Source organism: Chelonoidis abingdonii, chromosome 8, assembly GCF_003597395.2.
Source record: "Chelonoidis abingdonii isolate Lonesome George chromosome 8, CheloAbing_2.0, whole genome shotgun sequence".
Classification (NCBI taxonomy): domain Eukaryota; kingdom Metazoa; phylum Chordata; order Testudines; family Testudinidae; genus Chelonoidis; species Chelonoidis abingdonii.
In genome coordinates this window covers 33,452,840-33,471,470 of record NC_133776.1, presented here as the reverse complement: position 1 = coordinate 33,471,470, position 18,631 = coordinate 33,452,840, and the positions used below count along the sequence as shown (strand labels likewise).

At 42.7% G+C, this 18,631-nt stretch overlaps 1 protein-coding gene across 6 annotated transcripts in view; it reads right to left on the bottom strand.

Annotated features, from left to right (window-relative positions):
• Positions 1 to 303: 303 nt before the first annotated feature.
• The window catches only part of TFDP2 (transcription factor Dp-2), a 172,971-nt gene continuing 154,643 nt past the window's right edge, over positions 304 to 18,631 (bottom strand). For all 6 annotated transcript variants that reach the window (XM_032765646.2, XM_075068491.1, XM_075068492.1 and 3 more), the window contains 3 exons: positions 14,893 to 15,059; positions 3,113 to 3,218; positions 304 to 945 (listed from right to left, as the gene is read on the bottom strand). In XM_032765646.2, coding sequence (XP_032621537.1) covers positions 765 to 945; positions 3,113 to 3,218; positions 14,893 to 15,059 — 454 coding nt within the window. In that variant the 3' untranslated portion in view covers positions 304 to 764. The remainder of the gene's footprint in view (positions 946 to 3,112; positions 3,219 to 14,892; positions 15,060 to 18,631) is intronic.

The window sequence follows — 18,631 nt, the reverse complement described above, 5'->3', positions numbered from 1 at the left end:
GTAGAGAATACCACCATTTTTATCCTGACTCTATGTAATGGCTAATCGGTTATTTATAATAAATTAGGCTCACAATATCAATGGAATAAAATAATGGAAAAATATGAACGCTTCAACAGAAATATACTAAGTTCATTCTTTAAAATATCTAAAATGGATTTCATCTAGTTCAAGATTAATTTCGCCACTTGCATTTTATATTACTTTAAGAGACTCTTCTGTACAGCAAGTTGAACAGAACAAAGCAATAGCTCCTCTCCATAATGGTTTTAATACATAAGATATTTAAAACTCTCTCTTTTAGCTTTTTTTTTTTTTTTTTTTTTTAAAAAGGTAGCAAAGCCTGAAGACAATGTAAGAATCAGCATCTGTTGGTCAACACTATAGTCATCTCCATTCTGAGTGGGATAAATGAGGGGGAAGAGAGAAACTGGAGAAGCAATGTCCCAAGTTATGAAAAATAAACATGCGCACTTAAGAATTAGTCTGCTATATCTTCAGGGATTTTGCTTTTTCCTTGGTTGCAGTTGAAACACTCTGTTTGCTCTGTGGCAGTATACCACGCTGTGTTCAGTTATAAAAAGTTTTCAATCTGTCTCTTAACTTTGGGTGCTTCTTGTGTGTGTATGCGTGCAAGTTTCCATTTAGTTTAACTGAACACAGTGCAAACAAAGGCAAGAAACTGAAGTTACATAATGAAAACCAGGAGCTCATACTAAAAACACATAAAAGCAGCATCTTGTATATTCTATTTTCTGCTGTCTTCATTCTGGGGAAGAGGAATCGTCATCGTCGTCATCATCTTCATCATTGAATGAGCATGGGGTTTCTCCTCGTGACTCCGAATAACGTGATGTTGCACTGCTGGACTGTTGACTACCAGGGGCAAGGAACTGCCCAGTTGCTAAGGCCACTTCAGCATCTAGACACAATCCTGGATTTCCACTATCAAAAGAACAGAAAAGTCATCCTATAACTCGAGAGAATTTCTCATTATGTTTGAGAGCTTCTTGTGGCTTCTTGTTTTTATTTAAAAAAAGAAGCTAACAATAAGGGACCACCTTGAACATTTTAATTTAAAATGAATCCAGTATTTGGGGAAGGGATCAGGAGTGCAGAAAAGCAAAAGAAATGCAAGGATCAATAGGCGGTTTGCCAATTTCTCTTGTCCCAGCTAGGGAAGCTCTTGAAGCTAAGAGACGGAATCAAAAGGGAATGATTCTCCCATTGCCTTGTCTATGCTGTAGTGTGTGTGCATTGACAGGTGAACTGCCATGAGCAGGAACTTGTTGGGAACTCTAGGGGCCAGAAAAAACAGGATTTCTACCCAATTACACGATGATAAACATTTAGGTCTTCTGATCAATTTGTATTTTAAAGCCAATTCACAACCAAGAAATTTAAAAATTAAAGCAAGGATTAGGCAGTGTGGATCTTATAACTTTTGCCAGGACCATCAAGGAAATAACATGTACAGACACCAAAAATTTCAACTAAAATCCTCAAGGCTCCAACTTGGGTAAAAATGAAATAAAAAAAAGGTCTCATCCTACTCCTCACAATAAATAATGTATATAAAAAAAACTTTGAATTGTTCACAAAGGGTTCTGAATTATGAACAAACTATTTTAGATCTTTCTAAAAGGTGAAGACACACCACTTTTCAAGTCTCCTATACAAACACAGTTTGTCCAATTAACCTCAAATGTACACACACACACTCTCTCTCTCTCTCTCCCCCCCCCCCCCGGGCAGAGGCTACAAATCAGAAATTATCTGTGGAAAGCAGCCTTTATCAGAAAGTTAGAATGTTCCAAAAATCAGTCATCATAGAAACTACTTTGTGTACATTTGAAATGCTACAGTGGTGCCTCTGTAGTCCTTCAGTGTAGACCAGTGGTCACCAACTGGTAGATTGTGATCAACTGGTCGATCCTGGAATCTCTGACAATCCATCGCGATCTCTGGCTGCTAAAAATCTGGCGGCGCAGCAGGGCTAAGGCAGGCTCCCTGCCTGCCCTGGCCCCACCCCGCTCCCAGAAGTGGACAGCATGCCCCTGAGGCAGAGGTGGAAGAAAGGGTCTCTTGTGTGCTGCTCCTGCCTACAAGTACTGCTCCTACAGCTCCCATAGGCTGGGAATGGGGAACTTCAGACAATGGGAGCTGTGGGGGCGGTGTCTGCAGAGAGGGGCAGCACGCAGAGCCATGTGCCCCCGTCCCCAAGGGCCGCAAGGGTGTGATGGCCGTTTCCAGGAGCCATGTGGGGCCAGAGCAGGCAGGGAGCTTGCCTTAGCCCTGCTGTGCCACTGACAGGGAGCCGCTTGAGCTAAGTGCTGCCTGGCGGGAGCCCGCACCCCAGCCCTGAGCTCCCTCCTGGAGCCAGCCCTGAGCCACCACCTCATACCTCCTCCTGCACCCCAACACTCTGCCCCAGCCTGGAACCTCCTCCTGCAACCAAACTCCCTCCCAGAGCTTGCACCCCTCACCCACTCCTGCCTCCCAACCCCATCCCAGGCTCAGCCCAGAGCCCCTCCTCCCAATCCGAACCCTCTGCCCCAGCCTAGTGCCCATACCCCAATGTCCTGCCCCAACCCAGTGCAAGTGAGTGAGGGTGGGAGATAGCGAGTGACAGATGGAGGGGGGATGGAGTGAGTGGGGCAGGGTAGATCCTCGGTTGCACTTAAATTAAAAAAGGGATCTTGTGCATAAACGGTTGGAGACGACTGGAGTAGACATTACCTACACTAACAGGATGGGTTTTGCTGTCAGTCAGAGGAAATGCACCTTCCCTAGAGACGGTAGCTCAGTCGACAGAATTCTTTGGTCAACCTAGTGCTGTCTGTACTGGGGGTTAGTTCAGCTTAACTATGTCACTCAGGGGTATGGATTTTTCACATGCCTGAGAAATGCAGCTGGATCGACCTAACTTTTTAGCATAGTCCAGGCCATGGTGTCCTTTATGTTTAGTTGGGGTGAAATTCATTCCTGTGCTATAACACACTATTGTGAAAGGATAAGTGATGCATCAGGGTGAATTTTGCACTCTCTCAATATGAGTATCACAGGAAACTGTCTTTCATTGTTTGAAATAGAAACATCACTCTCTAGTTACCTTGATTTAGAAATAGAGGTACCACCAGCTGTTTCTAAAGTTGAAACTGAATGAGCTGAATTTAAAAGTGACCCCTGGTTCAACCATGGGCGTCCTGTAGCCATATCTAAAAGACAACACAGTTACACATTAAAGTTACAGCAACATTTTTCTTTCCTTACAATGTTAGAATCTGCATTTAGCTTGGCTTTGGATTTCTAGCTTTTAAATTTAAACACCATGTACTGTTTTTGCATCATTAACCATAACATTTCCAGTACAATCATCATCATCATCAAAAGTGGTACTCAGGAAATATTCAGTATTTATTTTCTACGAATGACTTTCAGATTAAATCTGCTCCATTGAAAGTGTCAAATAGGTTCCAAGTACTGTAACTTCAAGATCAGTTTAATATCTAAATTGTGGGAAATAGCTGTTCTTTCTTTGCTCCATACCTCACTAACTACAGATATCAGCATTCATAAAACCCAGAACATGGAACAACATTCATAGCCCCAAAACTTTGTTAACACAGAGTTAAAGTTGACTGGCAGTGCCTCATATCCTTTCATAATGCTGGCTGCAACTATTCTTAAACCTCTGAAAACCAGGAGTTAGGCATGCACACTAGCCTTACCATTCAATCTTAACTCTGGCACCTAGTGCTGGCAAGAGCCAGTGCTGATACGCTGTAATTTCAGGCAGGGCTGCCTTAAAATAAGCAGATATGAGGAATGAAGTAAATGAGGCATGTTGTACAGAATTGTATTCTCTCATTTGTCTACATGCATTCCAACTACACTTAACACAGCCATCCCTAGCACAGTGGACTGGTACAGAGTTTATTTTTGGAAGGTTGCCACAGAGTTGTATCTGTGCCCACAGAGCTTGAGACCCCTCATTCCTGTGCTGAGTTTTGTGCATGTGCCAACAGAAAAGCACAGTCGTGTATCCTTGATGCAGAAATGTGTAGCAGTCTGGGAGTAAACATGACAGCATGATGTAAAACAGACAGAAAAAGGTGATGTTCCAGAGGGAAGTTTTATAGACTTAAAGGGTGGAAACATCTGGAAATTCTGGTGGTGGTTTATGCAGGTGAGGTGAAGTGATCGAGTACAGACCAGCATAGGTGCCGAATTCCCCTCTGCCCGGTGGGTGCTTGCCCCCCCTCGCCCCTTCCTGGCCCCATTACACCCCCTCCCCAGCCCCTCTTTCTCCTGAGTGAACTGCATCCCCGCTTCTCCCGCTCCCTCCCGGAAAGTCCTAAGCGCTGCCAAACAGCTGTTAGGCGTGGGGGGCAGAAATCGCTGGGAGGGAGAGGAGTGGATACATGGAGCACGTGGGGCAGGGGGAGGGGGAGAAGCTTGGCTGCTGGTGGGTGCGGAGCACCCGTGATTTTTCCCCGTGGGTGCTTCAGCCCCGGAGCACCCATGAAGTCAGTGCCTTTGTAGACCAGGAATAGCCAGCTCGTGGTCACTAAGCCTCCCCTGAATACAGTTTTTGCCTGAATGAGCACATAGTCTTACCATTTCTCTTGTTTCATCATCTGGAACAACAGAGTGCTAATCCAAAATGGATTCAGCTAATTCAGAATAAAAAACTCTATCCTAGAATAAAAGCATCCACACAGGGAGTTAATGAGGAATAACTATTCTGAAGCAACTCTCGAAATAGACAATCCTTTGGGGCTTGTCTACACTTAAACACTGCAGTGCCACCACTGCACCGCATTAGCACTTCAGTGAAGACACTACCTATGCTGATGGGAGTTCTCCTGTTGGTGTAGGCAATACACCTCTCAGAAAGGCAGTAGTTAGGTCCACTGGAGAATTCTCCTGTCAACCTAGCACTGTCTACATCAGGGGTTAGATTGGTTTAATTGTGCCGCTCAGGTGTGTGTGGATTTTTCACACTGCTGAGCAATGTAGTTATACGACCTAATTACCTAGTGTAGACCAGGCTCTAGTGTAGAAGAAAGGGGTCTCCACAACCCTCTGCAGCCTAAGAGGATTCCAGGAATATAAAGTGGTGCATTCATCTCAATGAGATGTATCTGAACATTCCATGAAAATGAATACAGTCTGACAATTGCTCTTAGAGGTGTAAACTGACCCATTCATCTAAATGGATGTTCCCTTTCTCTCTCTCCCTCCAAAAGTCCACCCCAGCCCAGTTTTCAAATCAACCCTGCTAGAGCACTTTGATTATTAAAATCAGCACTTTTTTGAGGGGTGGGGAAAAACCTCTGTATTGGAGGAACCCCTGACCAAATGACAGAAATTTACTTTGCTAATTCTAGTGTGACACAGCATTATAGTGGGATGGTAGTGCTCTCATAATTAAAGTTTCACCAGGATTTCCATTTTAATGGGTAAAAAAAAAGGCTTACGAAATTTGATATTTTGAATTAGAGCATAATTTTTAAATGTTATAGATTTTGCATTGCTTGGGTTTTCTATAGGAATTTGTGGAGGAAAATATCTTCTATGGTTTGCTATTACTGTTTTTAAAGGGGCCATTGACTCGGGGCAAGACTACACTACAGAATTAAAGTTGATCTAAGTTACGTCACCTTACAGCTGCAGCAGTAATTAAACAGCTTTTGCAAGTCCACACTATGCTCCTTGTGTCGGCGGTGCACACCCTCACCAGGAGTGCTTGCACTGATTTAACTGTCAGTGTGGGGGATTGTGGACGGCTTCTGAAAGGCAGCAACAGTCGATGTAAGCAACACAATGTCAACACTAGCACTGCATAAACCTAACTATATCGACTTAAGTGCTATGCATCTTGTGGAAGTGTAGTTATTAAGTCAGTGTAGAGGATGAGTTACATTGGTGGGGGGCAGCACTTTAGTGTAGATACCTACAGAGTTAGGTAGATGTAAGCTGCCTTATGTCAACCTAACTCTGTAGTGTAGGCCAGGACTAAAGGTTTCTAGTGTCTTACAAAATGCCTCCCCACAGAAACTTCAGCATTTTGAGAGGAGAAATTGATAGGTCTGAATCCTTGGTTTGTGTAGATTGGATGAATTATTGTAGGAAGTTGAAAATTGTTTTCTTTTTCATGATAAAACATCAGTTACTATGATGACTGACAATGGCATCCTTGCACTGCATCAATCAATATTGATCTTATGACAGTCTTTAGTAGAGAGCTCTTATTAGGGGGGCATTTTCTGAAGCTCAGCAACCCATTTGAACATTCTGACATCCAGCAAAGTCGCAGCTACTTGCTTTTCTCTGTTTATATTCAGTTCTATTGTTCAGGAAATGGGTGAGAAGCATATGGCATGATTTACATTACCCTAAATACTGTTGCTTACTAGAGTCTTTCATCTTCTCTCTATTTGAAATAATTTTCCTTGACTACACTTAAAAGTAAAATGGAAGTATGCAAGTGGGGTTTTAGAGTATTCTGAAATCTCGTCTCTTTAAACCAGAAGCTTTTCTTTCAGACCTTCCTTTCAGAAGGAGCCCTTGCAGAGTGAAGGCAGAGAGCAACTATCACAACACAGAAAATATGTCTACACTACTGTGCCGTGGTGTAGAGTCTTCCTTTAACAGAAGATTTTTTTTTGTCAATGTAGTTAAACTACCTCTTAGAGAGGTGAAGTCTGTCGACCTAGCTGCGTCTACTCCAGGGATTAGGTCAACCTAATTGTGCCGCAAAATATTTCACAGCCCTGAACGCCATAGCTAGGTCAATATAATTTTAAATTTAGACTAGTGCTCAGTCTCAGGAAGCTGACAAGGGTAGGACTCAGACTTACAGTACACAGATGCTACACCTCTACCCAATATAACGTGACCCAATATAACATGGGTTCACATACAACGTGATAAAGCTCTGACACACTGCTCTGAGCAGTGTGTTAAGGGCCAAGGGGTTGGATAAGGGCCAGAGGGTCTCGGAGGCAGTCAGGGGTCCCCCGAGTCTAGGAGGCAGGAGCTATGGGGTGGCAATTTTGGGGGCCCCACAGTCCCAGAGTGGCCTGGGGGATTAGCAGGGGCCGGGAGCAGCTGGCTCTGCTTCCCTTGCCCCGGCCCCAGCTGTGTCGCTCAGGAGAGAGGGCTTGGGGGAAGGGATCCAGCCCCCACATTCACCAGCAGCGGTGGAACTGGAGCAGCCCGGCCCCAGCTCGCTCCACTCCGCCAGCTCCCAGCCGCAGCGCTCCACTTCCTGCTGCAGGTGAGTGTGGGACCTTTCCCCAACAGCCCCTGCCCCCCCAGCGACATGGCTGGGGCTGGGGCAAGGAAAGCAGGCTGGGGCTGCATCGCTCTGCTTCCCACTGCTATTGAGTGTGAAGGGCGTCCTTTCTCCAATCTCCTCGTACTCACCGGCAGCGGGAAGTGGAGCAGCCCAGCCCCAGCCTGCTCTACTCCACCAGTTCCCAGCCACGGCGCTTCGCTTCCCACCACAGGTGAATACGGGAGGTATCCTTTCCCCAACCTCCCCGCACTCACCAGCGGTGGGAAACAGAGCATTGCGGCTGGGAGGTGGTGGAGTTGGAAGGGCTGGGGTCACACTGCTCTGCTTCCCGCCACTGCCAGTGAGTGCCTGTCAGGGGGTGGGGTGTGTGGATAGGGGTCGGAGCAGTCCGGGGATAGGGAGGTTGGGTAGGGGATGGGGTCCTGGGGTTGATTAGGGACAGGGGTCTCTGAAGGGGGCCGTCAGGGAAAAAGGAAAACCAAAGTAAGTTTGATATAACGTGGTCTTACCTATGACGTGGTGAGATTTTTTTTTGTCTCCCGAGGACTACGTTATATCGGGGTGGAGGTGTACTTAGTACTCCTGGGGGAATTCTGTGCCACTGCAGAATTTGCACAGAATTTGGTCTGCAGAACTCTGCAGAGCCCAGCTTGCATTGAGTAGAGTGCCCAGTGCAGCGGGCATAGGGGACAGTAAAGAAGCTGGGAGGGAGTAAAAGGTCTGGGGTGCAGGTATCTGGGGAGAGGAGGGTGCCCCACAGCTGGATTCTGGGGGAAGGGATGCCACACAGCCCCCTCCTGCACCCCCCAACTGGAACTGGGTTGCAATAGGTTTTTTGTTTGTTTGTTTGTTTTTTAACTTTCTACTCCTGGGGGAACATTTTTTGTTGTTGTGTGTATTGTTGACACATCTGTTGATAGATATTTTGAAATAAATTACCAAAATAATTGAAACTGGAGTGATTATATTTTGACAATAAAATATGCAGAATTTTAAAATATTGTGTGCAGAATTTTGAATTTTTTTGGCACAAAATTCATCCAGGAGTATACTTGGGTTCAGGGGCCACAGCACATCACCTTAAGCTACGTACTCTGTCAGCATGTCTGCAGACACTGACTGCAATAGAGCCTCCAGTCCTGCTGCACTTGCACAAATGACTTTCTCTGGATCAAGCCACTGTGTAGATCCAATGTTTACCCTGAATAACTTTTTTAAATATTGCTTCGCTAAAGGGGATGTAGGTGCTGGAGATCCATCCTGTGTAGGTGGTATCAGTTTGGGAGGCTCAGAGCCCCAGCTGTGCACAAAAAAAGTTAATCATGTGACATGAAAATTTTACAGCTTTTTTTTCGGTGGTGATGGGAGGGATGAACTGTATCTTGGAAAACTTTATATTGGACCACTGTGCCTGCCCTGGATCACAGCAATTTCCAAGACATTCTACGTAAGCATGTGGATTTTAGAGTAAACAATAAACTAATCGCAATCTAAAGTACAATGCTGCTACCACCTCACTCTATATACAATACACGTTCTTGTTCAGAAACTGTATTACCTTCTCAGTGCTGGCAGTAGTAAACCTCTTCTCCTCTCCCCCCCTCCCCCGCCCAAAAAGACACCCTTGGTTTTTGTTAACAAACTCAGCATTTATAGTTCAAGATACATAGAGAGAGAGCTGTGTGCTATACCAACATGGTATTTTAAGTTAAATTTTGGATCAGACTCCTACTAACTTAAGTAAAAGTACACTCAAGCTTTTATTTAAAATAACATGATTAATTTTTGCACGAGATCTAGAGAAAATTCAAAAGTAAGAGTATATACATTGGTGAGAGAGGGGGCTTTCTGAGAGAATGGATAAAATGTAAGCCTTTTGTACAACGAAAACTTTAAAAAGTTAATAAATGAAAAGATTCTTTCATATATTTTGCATTAATCTGTATAAGCAATTCTAAAATCTTATTTTGGGCTAGGAAGTAACATTCTTTAAGAAAAGTCATTTATTTAGCAGAGATGGTCATTATTTGGTTGTAGATTTTTCACCAAATCTATCCATGTAACTCCAGACTAGGAGATTTTTTGCTTTGCTTCTCCAATGGTTACGCATGTTTATTTAGCAAACATAACAGTACCATAATTAATCTTCAGCCTTCACTATCTGTTTATCTAAAACAGCAGCACAGTCCTGGCCCAGTCTCTGAGGCCAGGTATGCACTAGGAGAGCTTTAGTAGTATAGGAAAAGCAATTAAGTAAAAACATCCCCATAAAAGAAACAAGCTTTGCTGGTATAGCTGCATCTACAGTAAGGACTTCTGCTGGCAGAGCTATGTCAGGCTACGTCTTCACTACCCGCCGTATCGGCGGGTAGCAATCGATTGCTCGGGGATCGATATATCGTGTTTCATCTAGATGCGATATATCGATCCCTGAACGCACTTATATCGATTCCGGAACTCCACCAACCCGAACAGAGTTGCAGAATCGACAGGGGGAGCCGCGGACATTGATCCCGCACCGTGAGGACGGTGAGTAATTCGATCTTAGATACTTCGACTTCAGCTACGTTATTCACGTAGCTGAAGTTCCATATCTAAGATCGATTTTCCCCCATAGTGTAGACTAGCCCTCAGTCAGAGATCACAACCCTGACCGACATAGCTATGCAAGCAGAAATTTGTCCTGTAGACATAGCCTGAAGCTCTCATCATTGTGGACAGTAAGTATGCTTTGCTAAAGAGATGCCTAGCAATGATTTGATTCAGATATTCTTTACTTCTGACACCCACTACAGAGGTTTCTCTTCCATCATAGTCTAGTTTATGGGGTAGGCCAGTGTGGGAAGGCTCTAAACTTTGCTGTCTGCAACAAACGTAACCAGTAAATAAATACAAGACATGGATTTGCTATTCTTGAGCAGTAGTTAATTGAAGCCTATATATTTTAAAGCACCATGGCAAATTTAATGGAAATAAGCCATAAAATGTGGATGCTTAACCTTAAATTTTGCTCTGGTAGTATAAGAAATAAAGCATGCCAAAGTTAAAAAGGGAAGTTATACTTTGCTGAGAGAACTATGTAATCAGGCAAATACCCTCTTTTTGATACGTTTGCAAAACAGATTTAAGACAGCTACTCCTATCTGTTAATATAGGCATCTGTTTGTAGTAACTGCATAACTTATACTGATCCTCACACTACATAATTATATTAGGAGCAACCAATAAAAGAAACCTTCGAACTTAAAAAATGCACACACTTCAGTACACAATACTAGATTAAAAGAACCAAAACTTTTGACCATATTTTCTCATAACCAAAATAAGACAGCTTTGAAAAATGTACTCAAAGCAACCTACATCTAAAGAGTACAGTACTGGTGCAGAGTACTTCGCATAAAAGGGGAGTCAATACGGGACTTGTGATTAGGAGCCAGAAGCTTATGTGGAACACTAATGTGTTACCAAAGAAATTATGCCAACAACAAAAATTTTACTTCTTTAAGAGTATAAAAACATATACCAATGTATATATTATAAATTATCATCGAAGTGACTGGACAGCTTCCAGCTGCATTATTCTCCCAGGGAGAACTATAAAATTACTTTGTTTACAACAGAAAAAATTCTTGTGTCTTATTTGCAGCAGAAATACCATTACCTTCTATAGAGCTTCCACACCTAGGGAACAAAGTATTAAAAATTAATTTCTATTCTTAGCTACAGGAAAGGGACTCAAGATTTTTTAAAATAATAAACAAGGAAAATCAATACAACAGACATTAGGTGAAGTGAGAGTCAGATTAACAACATGGGTGCCAGGCTAATGGCAGTGTTCCAATTTTTCTGAAAATGAAGTGTTGAAATTTCTTTTTAGCTATTTACTGGGTAACATTCCTTTCATTGGTGGAAGATCTCCTAAAGTGAACCAGAAAGTTTAAGAGAACTTTAGAACAATTTAAGTTTAGACTGACAACAGCCAAGGACCAGAAGCATGTAAGTAACCTACAATACTGCAGCATGCTGTCTTAGGCCTGGTCTACACTATGCGTTTAAACTGAATTTAGCAGCGTTAAACCGATTTAACCCTGCACCCGTCCACACAATGAGGCCCTTTATATCGATATAAACGGCTCTTTAAACTGGTTTCTGTACTCCTCCCCGACGAGAGTAGTAGCGCTGAAATTGGTATTGCCATGTCGGATTAGGGTTAGTGTGGCCGCAAATCGACAGTATTGGCCTCTGGGCGGTATCCCACAGTGCACATTTGTGCGCTTTGGAAGCCATCTGAACTCGGATGCACTGGCCAGGTAGACAGAAAGCCCTGCAAACTTTTGAATTTCATTTCCTGTTTCCCCAGCGTGGAGCTCGATCAGCACAGGTGGCGATGCGTCCCAAATCCAAAAAAGCTCCAGCATGAACCGTACGGGAGATACTGGATCTGATCGCTGTATGGGGACAAATCTGTTCTATCACAGCTCCGTTACAGAAAACGAAATGACAAAGCATTTGAAAAAATCTCCAGGCTATGAGCAGAGGCCACAGCACAGTGCTGTGTGACATGTGTAACGGAAAGCCAAAGAATCAATGGATGCTCATGGAGTGAGGGAGGGGGACTGAGGACCCCAGCTATCCCACATCCTCAGTCTCCGAAGCATTTGCTTCTTGCTGAGCTCCCGATGCTTGTTAGGTCAAACACATTGTCTGGGGTGGTTCAGGGTATCTCTCAATTTCCCTCCTTCCCCGTGAAAGAAAGGGGAAAAATTTGTTTCTTGCTTTTTTCAACGTACCGTATGTCTACCGCACGCTGCTTGTAGACGTGTCGCTGTGGCACTGAAACAGCAGTCATCTCTCCCGTCCCTCCCCGTGGCAGACGGTACAGTACAAATGCTGATAGCCGTCATCATCTGTGATGCTCCTGGCGGCCTCGGATGAGGTCGGCCGGGGCACCTGTGGTAAAATGGAATGACTCCCAGTCATTCCAAGCAGTTGGTACAGAACGGCAGGTAACCGTCTTCATCATAGCAATGGGGCTGAGCTCCATCAGTCCCCTGCCCTTCATGTCTAAAGAAAAGATTCTTACTGCCTGAACTATCATAGCAGCTGAAGACTGCCCCCTCATTTCATCTCACTAAAAATCAGAGTGTTTCTTATCCTGCATTCTTTTTACTTCATACACAAATGGGGGACACTGCAACGGTAGCCAGAGGGTTAGGGGAGGAGGGGGCAATGGGGTGGGTTGTTGCAGGCCACCCCCTAGAATGGCATGCAGCTCATCGTTTCTGCGGATCTGACATGGATGGCTGGCTCTCTGGTTCTCTGGTTCTGTAGATACTTGCCCCATATTTAGCAGGACTGACTATTTTTAGATAAAACACAAAGGGAGGGATAACGGGGAGTCATTCCCATTTTGTTTTTGCGCCCCAGCCGACCACAGCGAAGGCCAGCCAGGAGCACCATGACAGAGCAGACAGTACAGAATGACTGTAACCGCATCTCATCGCCAATTTACAATGGCATGGCTGACGTACAATAGGATGGTAACGTCTCGTGTACTTGCAAAGGCAAATGAATGCTGCTGTGTAGTACTGCAGTACCGCCTCTGTCAGCATCATCCAGTACACATATGGTGACAGTGACAAAGGCAAAACGAGCTCCATGGTTGCCATGCTATGGGTCTGCCAGGGCATCCAGGAAAAGGGCGCGAAATGAATGTCTGCCGTTGCTTACAGGAAGGAGGAAATGATGAGGCATTCCCAGTCTCTGACACTGTTTTTGCACCATCATGCATTGGGATCTCAACCCAGAATTCCAATGGGCGAGGGAGACTGCAGGAACTATGGGATAGCTACCCACAGTGCAACGCTCCAGAAATCGACGCTAGCCTCGGTACATGGATGCACATCGCCGAATTATTGTGTTTTGTGTGGCCGTGTGCACTCGACTTTATACAATCTGTTTTACAAAACCGGTTTATGTAAAAATCGGAATAATCCTGTAGTGTAGCCGTACCCTCTGTCTATAACTGAAAGCCCACCTAACTATGACCACTAAGCAATTCATCCAAGCAGAATGTCTGGAAGAAGGTGGGAAGAGAAAATCCTCTTTGTGTACAAGATGTGATCAATCTTGGAGTTAATATCCAAAAAAGACTTTCATAATACTGAGAAGTAATGTCACAAATACTGGACTCAAATGTCACTGAAGAACAAAGAAAGAAGACTGAATATATAGCAGAAAGCATAAGTTTACAATGGTACTTGCAATGACAGGAAAATACAGGAAGTAATTATTTCAAGAACCTATACAATGCACTTTAACAAACATCCAGAATCTTATTCAAGGAAAGTGCAGCTATTAGACTGGCATGCTGCTATTCTAATAAAAGAGATCAACACTCCTAATTTTAAATGCAAGTTCTACCTTTTAATAAAAGAGGGTTGTAACATTTTCTAGGAAGTTTAATTTAGTTAATGACACTTTGTGCTTTTCATCAATAGTTCTCAAAACACTATACATAAAGCACAAAGGTGAAAATGACTTGCTCAGGCTCAGTAACAGAATCCATATCTCCAGATACACATGCCCTATTTCCTCTAAATCAGGGGTTCTCAAACTTCATTGCACGGTGACCCTCTATTACTACACGACCCCAGGAGGAAGGACCGAAGCCTCAGCCCGCTTGAACCCTGCCACCCCAGGTAGGGGGCCCAAAGCCCAAACGCACTGCCCTGGGCAGAGGAGCTCCAAAGTCAAAGCCCAAGGACTTCAGCCCCAACAGGGGGCCTGCAACCTGAGCCCCACCACTCAGGGCCGAAGCCCTTGGGCTTCGGTTTCAGCCGTTGAATCGGGCTTTGGATTTGGCCACGGGTGCAGCAAGTCTAAGCCAGCCCTGGTGACCCCATTAAAACGGGGTTGTGACCCACCGTTTGAGAACCGCTGCTCTAAAAAACACACTACATCTCATTCTCATTTAATACTTATAATGCAATAGTACTCAGAGGGCCAATTAAAATCGAGGCCTTGTTTTGCTATGTGTTGTATAAATACAAAGGAATATGTGGTCCATGCAAAATGAGAGATTTATAAGGAGAATCTCCTCAATAAGTGGAAAGAGCAGTCTAATATCAGATCTGTCCTCTGTTCCACAGTGCTCTCTATTCCAAAAAAGAGAAATGGACTGCCTTTTATAGGTCTTTCCTGTTCCTGTTATTCAGGATTCTTTTGAGCCTAAAAAGTAGCAGCAATGACGCAAGGAAAATACTGTCATTTTGAGGCACTTTAGCTATATTATTGAGTCTCAAGGGTTATGTTTTCACCAGAAACTATTAATGGAATTATTCCTTTGCACTGTAGCCCATTCATGAATCTATATTCTAAGCAATTTTAAATTAAGTCTACATGTGCCCATCGAAGATTAATTTTAAAACCACCAGTCATTTGTGGGATCCTGCTGGCTTTCATAAATCTACTTCAAACTGTCTAATGCCTCATGCTTATGTAGTTTGACACAATTATAAATGCTTCAGTAAGTTATGGCTTTGAATTTAATCAAGGATAATATTTAAAAGCTTCATTTAACTTACCTGTGACATAGCTTTCTAAAGCTTTTGGCACCAATGATTTTGCAGTTCTTAGATCCTCTGCTGAGCATTTGCCTGCCTCTAGCCCAAAGGACATTCCCATTCGCTTCAGCACCTCAATGTCATCATGAATCTCAAACGTGTTATCAAAATTAAAGAGGTACTCAAACCTGCACAGGAGAAATGTCAAAGTGAGATGGTTCTGGAAGGAACCCTGGGCCTGATTATATTTTCCTGTGCCATACATTCAGGAAGTAAGTGTACAGATACAATTACAATATTTTAGGATTTCTTCAGAGGTCAAAGATGCCTTTTTTTCTAAATACCATGGGTAGGTACAGCTTTTCTCCTGTATTTATGAGACTGGCATCTCTGCAGGGTTCCAATGATCATATTTCCCAATTAAAACAACTTTTTCCATGGCAGGCAATAAGAGTCCATAAACTTTTCTCCTTCATTAAACAGATTAAAAGACGAGGAAAACATTCCTGCTCCAGCAAGAACCCTTACTTGTACTAAATCCAATACTTTTTGAAAGTCTTCTACAGCTTTCTCACCAAAAATAACCATTTTTATTTTTGCTGCTTTTTCCTTAAACTTTCTGTTCTAATCCACAACATCCCTACTGTGAACTGACCTATTTACTTCAATGTAAATCACCTTCTGGATAGTTTATCAATTAAATAACAACCTCTAAATCTGTTTGATTACAGGTCCTGTATGCTAAAAACTGTCATATCACCTTTTGCCAGCAGTTATTTCAGTCAGGAGTGAGGAAAAAAAAAAATCACACCCTTAACTAGCATACATATGTTGGCAAAATCCCCTGTGTAGATGCAATTTATACTGTCAGAAGAGTCCTTTTGCCAGGGTAGTTTATCTTGTTCAGGGTGGCCTCTCCACCAGCAGGTGTTGCTGGTATAGCTATACTGTAAAACCTTTGTAGTGTAGACCAGCCCTCTGTCCCAGAATTGTTGCATTATTAGCTCAGCTTGTGCTCTGGCCTGCTTGCAATATTGAGAATGAGCCAGAGGTCATCTATTCTTTTCAATAAATAAGGGACAATAATCAACTATTTAAAACTTATTTTAAGCAACTTGTCTCTTCTTCCACCCCTAATAGAAAGAGAAGTTTAACTAGACTAATTAATTTCTGATTAAAAAAAAGTCCACTGTCTTTCTATGAAATCCGTTTAAGCCCTAGAAGACAGTTTTTTGTTCAATTAATGCTTGAAATGATCACAAAACACCTGTCAAGCATAAACAAGAATCTATTTCTTCAGTGCTTTTGCAACCTGAGACTCCAAACCAGCAAAAATTAAACATGTTCATAACTCTACTAGGACCGACGTAAATGGAGACTGAGCCAATATAGAAAATATTTGAAGCGACTATGTTTTCCAGAATCTCATTTCAAAAAAGAGAAAACCTCAAAAACACAAACTGAAGGCAAGACGTATGTCCGCAAAGAGCCTGAAACAATAGCTCTGAAAGGTATGAACTGCCCCATTTATTTCATTAAGGTACAAACTCAGGGTGCCCAGTGATGATGATTTATATGTCAGCGTTGTTAACTCTTTCATTCTTCATGTAAGAAAGGAGAGGAGGGATCAATGATCTCCACAGTTTACTGTCAGCAGCATCTCACTTTGATGCCATAGGTAGGTGCCGAGTTGAAAATAGGACTCTCTTTTCCCTCTCAGTCAAGGGGCCTAACAAAACCCATGGCATACTAAAACTCCACTTGGGGAGAGGGCGGGAGCCAAGTTCAAGGAGCCCATTAGAGCTCAGAGAGGCCATATGTTCATATTTTGAACAACTACATGACGTATAGCATCAGTTCTCAATGAGTCGTCCGTGACCCCTGCGGGGCTGTGATCAGGTTTCAGGGGTCCACCAAGCATGAGGCATTAGACTCACTGGGGCCCAGGGCAGAAGGCCAAAAGCCCCACCATGGGGGGTTGAAACCTGTGGCCCTAAGACCTGCCACCAGCGGCTGAAGCTGAAGCCAGAGCAACTTAAGTTTGCAGGGCCCCCTATGGCATGAGGCTCTGGCCAATTGACCCGCTTGCCCTAACTCAGCCCTGGCTTTTATAGGCAGCAAAACAGTTGTTGTGGAACAGGTGGGGGCATGGAGTTTTTATAGCATGTTGGGGCAGGGCCTCAGAAAGAAAAAGGTTGAGAACCTCTGATCTATAGTAAGCAGCATCTCATTCTAGCAAGTGACATGGAAGCAGTTTATTTGTGGGTGGAGGAGTGCTATCAGGTCTTTTTTTCAGTCAGACCCCTGAATGGAACTACTCTTTGAGTACAGTTACACATGCTTTAATGTTTGAAGGATTGGGTCTAAATCCTGGTCTACACACAGTTTCTGTACCAGTATAAACTGTCAGAGATATTTTTTAAAATGTGTAGTTATAGTGGTACAACCTCTAGTGTGAACATAGTTATACTGCTATAGTTTAACTATATGGGAAGAGCAATAACCTATCTAAGCACTAGGCACCTTTGCACTGATATAACTGTGTCCACAGTAGGTGGGCTGTACTGCTTTAACTGTATCAGTATAGTTGAAGAGGTACAACACTTTTGTGTAGACAAGCCCTGAGGAAAAAAAACAACACACACACCAAAAATACTAAGTTGTATAGTAATTTCAAAGTTTAACTTAGAAATGTTTAAAAAAAGAAAAACAGTGTTTACTATACAGTATCTAGAAATAACTCCTGAGCTCAGCTGTGTTGGTATGAAAAGTAAAGTTATATGTATCATATGCTCTGCATTTCTGCCACAGAATTCATCCACATCTTACCTTGGAATACTGCTCCAGAACCCCAGCTTTTTTTTTAAATGGCTTTTCTAGTCTTTATAGCTGGGAAAAAAACTTTCTAAATGTGAACCAGCTGCAAACCAGTGCTTTGGGGCACACCAGACGGTGTTTACACTGGGTTTTTTTCTTAAAAGGTCCTGTTGTTGCAGCTCTAGTATAGACTAATCACTGATATTTTAACAACTGTGATGTTTTACCTAACAGATTGATTTCATGTAGGGCTGTCAGATGGTTAAAAAAATTAATTGCAATTAATCATGAGATTAAAAAAAATCATTGTGATTAATCACAGTTTTAATCACACTGTTAAACAGTAATAGAATACCATTTATTTAAATATTTTTGGATTTTTCTACATTTTCAAATATATTGATTTCAATAACAGAATACAAAGAGTACAGTGCTCACTTGCTATTTTTTTATTGCAAATATTTGCATTGTAAAAAAGATAAACAAAAGAAATAGTATTTTTGAATACTCCTCATATAAGTACTGTAGTGCAATCTCTTAATCATGAAAGTGCAATTTACAAATGTAGAATTATTGTTTTTTGTTACATAACTGCACTCAAAAGAAAACAATGTAGAACTTTAGAGCCTATAAGTCCACATTTGTAAGTTGCACTTTCGCGACAAAGAGATTGCACTACAGTACTTGTATGAGGTGAATTGAAATACACTATTTCTTTTATCCTTTTAACAGTGCAAATATTTGTAATAAAAATAATAATATAAAGTGATCACTGTACACTTTGTATGTCAGTGGTTCTCAAACTATTGTGCTGGTGACCCCTTTCACATAGCAAGCCTTTGAGTGTAATCCCCCTTATAAATTAAAAACACTTGTTTATATATTTAACACCATTATAAATGCTGGAGGCAAAGCGGGGCTTGGGGTGGAGGCTGACAGCTCG